Source organism: Schistosoma mansoni, chromosome 1 (genome assembly GCF_000237925.1).
Source record: "Schistosoma mansoni strain Puerto Rico chromosome 1, complete genome".
Lineage (NCBI taxonomy): Eukaryota > Metazoa > Platyhelminthes > Trematoda > Strigeidida > Schistosomatidae > Schistosoma > Schistosoma mansoni.
In genome coordinates, this window is record NC_031495.1 from 55,192,528 (window position 1) to 55,200,757 (window position 8,230).

At 33.1% G+C, this 8,230-nt stretch overlaps 1 protein-coding gene across 1 annotated transcript; it reads left to right on the plus strand.

Moving 5' to 3' along the window:
• The first annotated feature begins 4,112 nt into the window (after positions 1–4,112).
• Smp_086470 (putative 22.6kDa tegument-associated antigen) lies at positions 4,113–8,144 on the plus strand. The gene is made up of 3 exons (XM_018794906.1): positions 4,113–4,303; positions 5,787–5,875; positions 7,619–8,144. The coding sequence occupies exons 1-3, from the start codon at positions 4,184–4,186 to the stop codon at positions 7,959–7,961; spliced, it is 552 nt and encodes a 183-aa protein (XP_018649272.1). The 5' UTR covers positions 4,113–4,183; the 3' UTR covers positions 7,962–8,144.
• The last annotated feature ends 86 nt before the right edge of the window (positions 8,145–8,230 follow it).

The window sequence follows — 8,230 nt, forward strand, 5'->3', positions numbered from 1 at the left end:
TCAATTGAAGCTAGACCACTATGGAAAACCTGGAAGCACTAGATGGCCATTTCATCCTCTTGTGGGACTCCTCAGCAGTGCGCATCCACCATCCCGCCCCACGAGATTCGAACAGAAGACCTATTAGTTTCACACGCGAGCGCTTAACCTCTAGACCACTGAGCCGGCCGGCATCCAACGGCGTTATTGTCTAACTTTAAGCAATCCACGAAATTCAGCGACACATCCACTATGGTCTTCAGTGAGTTCCTATCTTACAACAGACTCGGTTGAACTCCACTGGTCACTGCTTCTCACTACAACTGCAGGAAATACCTCTTGAAACCAGTCACTAGCGAGCATATGTATACTATAATATTTGTAATAATAATAACTTTACTAATTATAAAAACATAACTGATTCTATTTAGGATTTTATGAAATCTTTAGTGTATGTTTCATTTACATTTGCAAGTTACCACATAAGCATATTTACATTTCAGCGTTATTGTTCACACTAAAAGTTAAACCTAGTCCATATTATTTTAAACATTTAAAGTATAAACATCAAAACTGGAATGTAGAAATACATCTAGATATTGTATCTATAATAGAACTAAGTATATGATATGAATTGGAGAGTTATCAGTCGACTTAACCAAATATACTTTATTCAAATGATAACGATTTAGTTATATTTCCAATTGTTTTGAAGATCATATTTTATCCTATCCACTTTTATGAACTAGGTTTTACTACACTAAATAACCATTAAATGCTTGTTAAGTGAATTTATTCTATGATAAATGAAGCTGAAATTTATATATCTGTTGATATATTCCTTGTAATGAACACTAAATCCATCTCTCATTATGTCAGAAATGGCTATAGAAATAATTATAGCAGTATTGATCACTTTAAAACGAAATCTTGATTCATGGAAACTGAGTATGTAATAGGATGACTGGAATTATTTAGTACGGTAAAAGATACAGTCATGATGAGAGATAACATTGTCTTTCTTCTTTGTGATATATTCTCTCATCTAATAAATTCAAACTAAACCCATTCCAGGTATTTAGAATAATTTTCAATCTATCTCTGAAATCCTATGACAATTATTAATTATGCAGTTATCAGAATTCTTCCAATACGAACATAACGAATGAGAATGCTTCAGCACTCAACATTAAGAATCCACGAGCTAATTTGAAGTAGAGAAAACGGGACCTTCAGCATAGCTTTGAACATAACTTTGAACAAAAGTCAAACATTGACAAGGAACATCTCTGTTTATACAGTGACACCTAATGGCATTACTTACTTACTTACGCCTGTTACCCCTCGTGAAGGAGCATAGGCCACACACTAGTATTCTTCATCCAACTCTGTCCTGGGCAATCCTTTCAAGTTCTCTCCAGTTAACATTCATCCTTTTCATATCTGCTTCTATTTCCCGGCTTAATGTATTCTTTAGCCTTCCTCTTTTTCGCTTCCCTTCAGGATTCCAAGTTAGGGATTGCCTTGTGATGCAGTTTGGTGATTTCCTCATTGTATGTCCGATCCACTTCCAACGTCTTTTCCTAATTTCCTCTTCAGCTGGAAGCTGGTTTGTCTTCTCCCATAAAACGCTGTTGCTGATGGTATCCGGCCAATGGATGTTGAGTATTTTGCGTAGACAACTGTTTATAAATACTTGTACCTACTTCACGATGGATTTAGTAGTGGCATTCTGACACATAAAATTTGTAAAGTTGAAATGACAACAGTCAGTTGGATACAAGCAGACATCATTAGAAAAATATGAATAACAAAAACTGTTATTGAGGCCATCTTTTAAAGAAAGTGCTAACATGTAATAGAAGAAATTAGGTAACACAAGCACTTCTTAGGATCACTAATTATCTATTTTACACTAGTTTACTAGTGCACATCTACAACTTCATTATACAGACTAAACCTAAGATTGTCAAGTCTTATAGAGAGCATAATATACATCGGAAACTAAGTCGATATCCAGTTTTAAACTTTTTGTTAGTTCATTCAAGTAGTGATATAATATATCAAGTCCACTTAGTACGTTACTATCTGACTCTATGTCTGTATAACTCTACAAGCTATAAATTCTCATTAAAACATTGAGAATTCATTATAAAAATTAGTTAATGCCGTGATATTCTTTTAATTGATTAGAATATCTCATTTACTTTAAAGAAAAGAGTTTGATATTACCTATCAACTAAGATTTTCTTATGCTCACGCAATAGATTGTCCTATGTGAAAAGATTTAGTATAAATCGAAAGCTTGGAATTGTATTTGTTCTATTGAACAAATTTTTATTACATTTATCTTCAGTCTATTGATTTTTCATGTATAAATAAAATTGGGTATGAACACTTAATTCAACAAACTATGGGAAACTTATTTATTTTATTGAGATCACGAACTGATATAAGCTAGACAATCACTAAATATATGGAAGCACTAGATGGATGTTTAGTTTTAGCATAGAAATCCTCAGTAGTGGTCATTCACGACCTCACAACTGGGATTCAGACCCCGGACTTTCGGTTTCACTTGCGAACGCTTAACTTCCAGACCACTGATCCAGGATCAGATGGTCTATTATTCTAACTTTAATCAGTCTATGAAGTTTCGCAGATCTTTATTTTGTCTAATCCTTTATGTATTTAATGAACATTAACTATTCCAGATCTGTAAAGTTGATGAATGTGATGTAAAGTGGCGGCCTGCTTGAACATCTGGGCTACTTGTTCCTTCCATCTAGATATTTCAACAAGTTATCTGATTTCTTTTGTTTCCATACATCATCATGGCTATTAATCGCATCAACTATTCAGGTGCGTTTCTGAAGTGTACAACCTTTCGTTATACAAGTTACAAAAGGCCCAATCAGATATATTGTGGTTGCTGGCAATATGCAGCAAAAAGAATGTACATTATCCAGATGTCGATTGACTGGACTTTTAACTTCTAACTGCCGACCACTCAATATTTGTCGTCAGGATCGATCAAGAAGTAAGAAACGGAATCTAGTTGAAATACATTGTGCTGAGAACTCTATTTTGTACCAAAAATATAATATTGAATAAAGCTAATGATAATAAAAATATACATAATGAATGAAGTAACTGGCCCTTCGTTTTGTCATATATTTTCTGTTTGTTCCACCAACAATCAAAGCACTATTTTCAGATTCAAAACAAGATAGTAAATAACTGACCGTTGCCAGTTTCCACTAGACCACTGAGCCGGCATCCAACAGTGTTAATGTTCGCACAGGAGAGCGAACGCACTGGGTCCGAATCCCACATGCGGGATCAAGGATGCGCACTACTGAGGAGTAATAAACTAGGACAATACAGCCGTTCAGTGCTTTCAGGCTTTCAGTGGTAGTCTAACATGAATCGATTCATGATCTCGATCAAAAACTTAACAATCTCTACAACTCCACAATGATAATTGTACTTTTTCGTTTTTGATATCTATCAGTCATTTTCTTTGTGTGTGCTAAGTGTTTTTTGCCACTTATTGATTAGTACAATTTTGTAAGCAGTTAGGTTGATATGCTACTCCATCTGTAATACTAACAATTTGATTATCAATTGTTCTTCACTGAATGGCCGGTCTCATTTTATAAATATCCACACACACACATAGGCACCCAAATAGGCATAACTACAAAGTATAAGTTCATATAAAATATAGAATCCTTTAATAGACTTATATCAAACACTATACTAACAGAAAAATGTATATATTAGTACACATACGTATTTATATTGGTGCACAAACAATGAGTCCACTTATGAATACGTTTATTCAAGTTACTCTGTTATCAAAATCATAAGTTATAAATCTAAAACAATTGAATTTACATTTGCACATAAGTGCACTCAACATTGTAAGCACTTATACATATACACCTATACATTAAATTCTTTGTTTGTCTTTATTATCTGTTCTAAAAATGACCTCAAATAGACTTATTAGGTATTAGCTTTTAGCCAACGCTAAAAAACCTTACACAATATGCAAATTGTAATTAATATCTAGTATGATATATATATATATATATATATATATATATATATATATATAGCACTTCATTGAAGCGAAGGTATTTTCGAATATAAGAAATCATAAATTTCAGATTCGAAATTTTTTCGAAAATCAATCAGAATGTTGGAAGAATTTATCAAAGCATATCTTGATGTATGTTCTGATGGTGATCTAGTTGCTGAACGGCATGAATTAGTTGATTATTGTAAGAAGAAAAATCTCGATCAAAACTTGGTCCAGGTAAATTTTAAAATTTAAATATATATATATATACTCGGTTGCATAACAGTTAGCTTCACTAAGTTATTAATTTCTATTTGATAGATAATCTTCTACCTTACTGTAGTCCTCTACAGGTTTCGAATACCATTAAGATGTTAGTATAATGAACAAAATGTTATTTAATAGATGATAATACTGATAATCGCCGTAGAGACCAAATTTCTGATGCTAATTCTTTCCCTCTAGATAGTATATAAAAATTTACAGATTATGGGCAGAAAAGTAAAAGAGTCCCGGAGCGAACATCAACTCTGAGATGCAGGAAGATCCATCTGACGAGTCCCAAATAGGACGAAACGCGCGTCCTGGATTATGAAAATAGTTATTACCACATAGTAAAATTAGTTACAGAACAAATGTAAATTATAATCTGGCAGTAGACAGCTTTTACGCAATTATTTGCGATTCTATACTGCTGTAAACTTACGACAGGAGAAGGGATAGATTTAGTAGATCTTTATGTTTTATGACAAGTCTAATATTTCGAAATTACGTAAAAGTAATATAATGATCTACATTTCCACGTTTTTTCAAGTTCCGTCACTTGTGATGCGGTATGATCATCAGCTGCTACTTCTATTCGACTTCCATCATAGATAATTCTATAACTCATGACTTCTTGACAGAACACTAAGAAACCCAACTTGAAGACAATCATCAGTAAACGCATAATTAATAATTACAAAAGTGATTATTGATGACATGTGTTAAATAGTTATCAATGCGAAGACAAGGTAAATTTGATCACAATCATCTAGTGTCTTAAGTTTTTTCAACGGTCCTCAAGTTTATGTTAATCTTTGACCTAATTTAATTATCATTTGAAGTAGGCTATGCAAATAAATCAACTAACTTTCATTTAATCGTTCTGCTTTAAAATATCAGCCATAAATTATTTTTACTTAATAACGTACAAAATGCCCCACGAAACATTTATTCGAATAGGTTTTTCATTATTAAGATTACAAACTAATCTAGACTAGACAACCATTGAGAATAAGACACACTAGACAGCTGTCTCGTCCGGAAATGCGACTCTCTATCAGTAGGCACCTAGGGTCCCATACGAGAAATTCAAGTCTCGTGGGGATTGTCACCTTGGCAAACTACTTAGCTGGCTTTCAGTAGTTTATCAGAGCGACTTCAATGGATTCCTTTGTCTTTGGTGGTCAACGTTTTAACATTTGAAACGTTTAAGCATTAATAATCGTGACTTCTCACTGGGACTCCTTAAATTTTCCTTCGAATTTAGTCGCTCGTGAACATATATTATCTATCAGTATATGGGGTTTGCGGAGATTATTGAATATTCCTGAAGTTACCAGACGACCTAAGTTAGACAGCTTTTTCATTTATGTGCAGTGATATCTGTAAACTAGGTTACAATGTTTATTATTATGTCTGTATTTACTATCATTTTATTTTATTTCTTCGTCCACAGCAATGGATCGATCATTTTGACGTTGATAAAGATGATCAAATATCAATGGAAGAATTTTGCAGGGCATTAGGCCTAAATCAATCAGAAATGTAAGCTGTTCACCAAGTCTTGATTGTACTTTTATTTGATATTTATTTCTAAAAATATATTCTAAGCAAACCATGGTTACTGTCGTTATTATGAGTATAGATAGGTAAGAGGTCCTGAATTTGATCCGCGGTGAGGCATGAGTGCCCACTATTGAGGAATCTCATATTATGATGAAACAGTCAGCTGTTAGTTCCTGGTTTTCAATGGGTGTCCTACCAGGGTCACTCCTTAATGTAAAACTACACCATATTGTAAATGAAGTGTTATTACTCGTATGTATTGTACTTTTAATTTCCTAATTAAGTCTTATAAATAATAAAGGTATTCCAATAGCCTGAAAATTCTCTCACATCATATGATTATAAGCTTCTAAATACTTTCTTACTTTCGTTCCTTTCAGTATGAAATAAATTTTAATTGTAGAAATTGTCATATTTGTTAAATCGCTTACATCAGATTATCAGTAATCAATCATTTAACAATTAGGATTTCTCGTTATGAAGTGCTGATGTCATGCCTGACACCAAATACCTCAGAGTGCAGTGGAATCCAACACACGCATTTCGTTCTACTTTGGACTCATCGTTTGAATATACCTGCGTCCGAGTTGATGTTCACTCCGAAACTCAAACTCAGTACCGTTCGCTTCAAACGCCTTCATGTTATCCACTTAGCTACTAAGTCCTGATAGCCAACATCCATATTTGCATATAATGCTTGTGACTTAAGACAATATTTGGGCAATCCATACAGGATGCATATATGCCAATAAGAGACTGATCAGTTGCAGTCCTAAACATCAATGGGAAGATTCAATTAAACAATACCAAGTGTATTTACATTATAGTTATAAATTTTTTTGATTTGTTAATTATGATGTACTTGTGAATACTTATCGGACTTTTTACTGTTCTAATTAGACTTTTAAGAAATCAGTAATCTTATTCCATATTTATTGTGTGAATCAATTTAGTAATATAGACGGCCAGTACATCATAACTAACTTATAGAGCACAAAAGTTGCTTTATCCTACTTAATCGCTGTTCATTAAAAAACTTGTTTATTACAGCTATTAATGTGAATATATCTGGACTTCAGTTAAATATTCATTAAGGTTAGAAAGTGTATCATGAAACTACTATCTCTAACATCTTTTGAATGTCGTCAACTTACGAAAGAGTCTCTGTATATCCAATTCCGATTAATTTTATATAAAATACTAAATTCTTCACAAAACCCCCTCTGATCTATAATCATATGCTCACTAGTGACTGACTTCAAGAAATATTTCCTTGAGTTCTAGTGGGAAGCAGTGGCCATCGGAGTTCTACCAAGTCTGTTGTAGAGATATCAACTCACTGAAGACAATAGGTGAACGGTCGCTCAAAATCGTGGATTGGTTGAAGTTAGACATTAACACCATTGGATGCCGGCTCAGTGGTCTATCGGTTAAGTGCTCTGGCGTGAGACTGGTAGGTCCTTGGTTCGAATCTCGCGAGTGCGGGATCGTGGATGCGCAATTCTGAGGAGTCCCATAATAGGACGAAATGGCCGTCCAGTGCTTCCAGGTTTTCGATGGTGGTCTAGCTTCAATTGACTCATGATTTCAACTATGAAAATACTAAATTCTCCACAAAACCCCCTCTGATCTATAATTTTATATAGTTTAAAAGTTGCAATACATAGTTTGTTTAAAATCTACTTCATATATTATTGATATCCATTTCTTTCTATCTTAAAGGTGTATAGAAAAAGTTCAACGTAACAAAGTTAATGCTACTTCAACACCAAAAGTTTCAAAAGATTTTGAAATTATTTTATCTAAAATGTCACCCCAAGCTGAATATGATATTACTGAACATGTTCGTGAACTGATAGGTGATTTAAAAGAATTTAAACAACCGGAAACTAAAGAAATCTCAAATAAATTAAAACAATATTTAGATGAAACATATGATCGTGTATGGCAAGTAATTATATTGAATGGATCATATTGTATGAATTTTTCACATGAACCATTTAAAGCACTTCATTTTAAATATGGACCATATATCTTTTTATTATGGCGCACACCAAAAGGTTAAAACAATTCAGCAACGTTATACTACAATCAAACAAAAGAAAACATTAAAACAAAATGGATTGAAACATTAATCTTAGTGTTGAATATCAATTAGTTTATTTATTATGTCCAACTTTGAGTTATTTGATGTTGTATTGCAAAGAAATATACCCAAATACATATACATGTATTATAATTAAAAGAATCTTCTTATACTTCTTAATAATAAGGAATGTAACAAATTATTATCACCAGAAGGGGTTTTGTGGAGATTTAGTATTTTTATAGTTG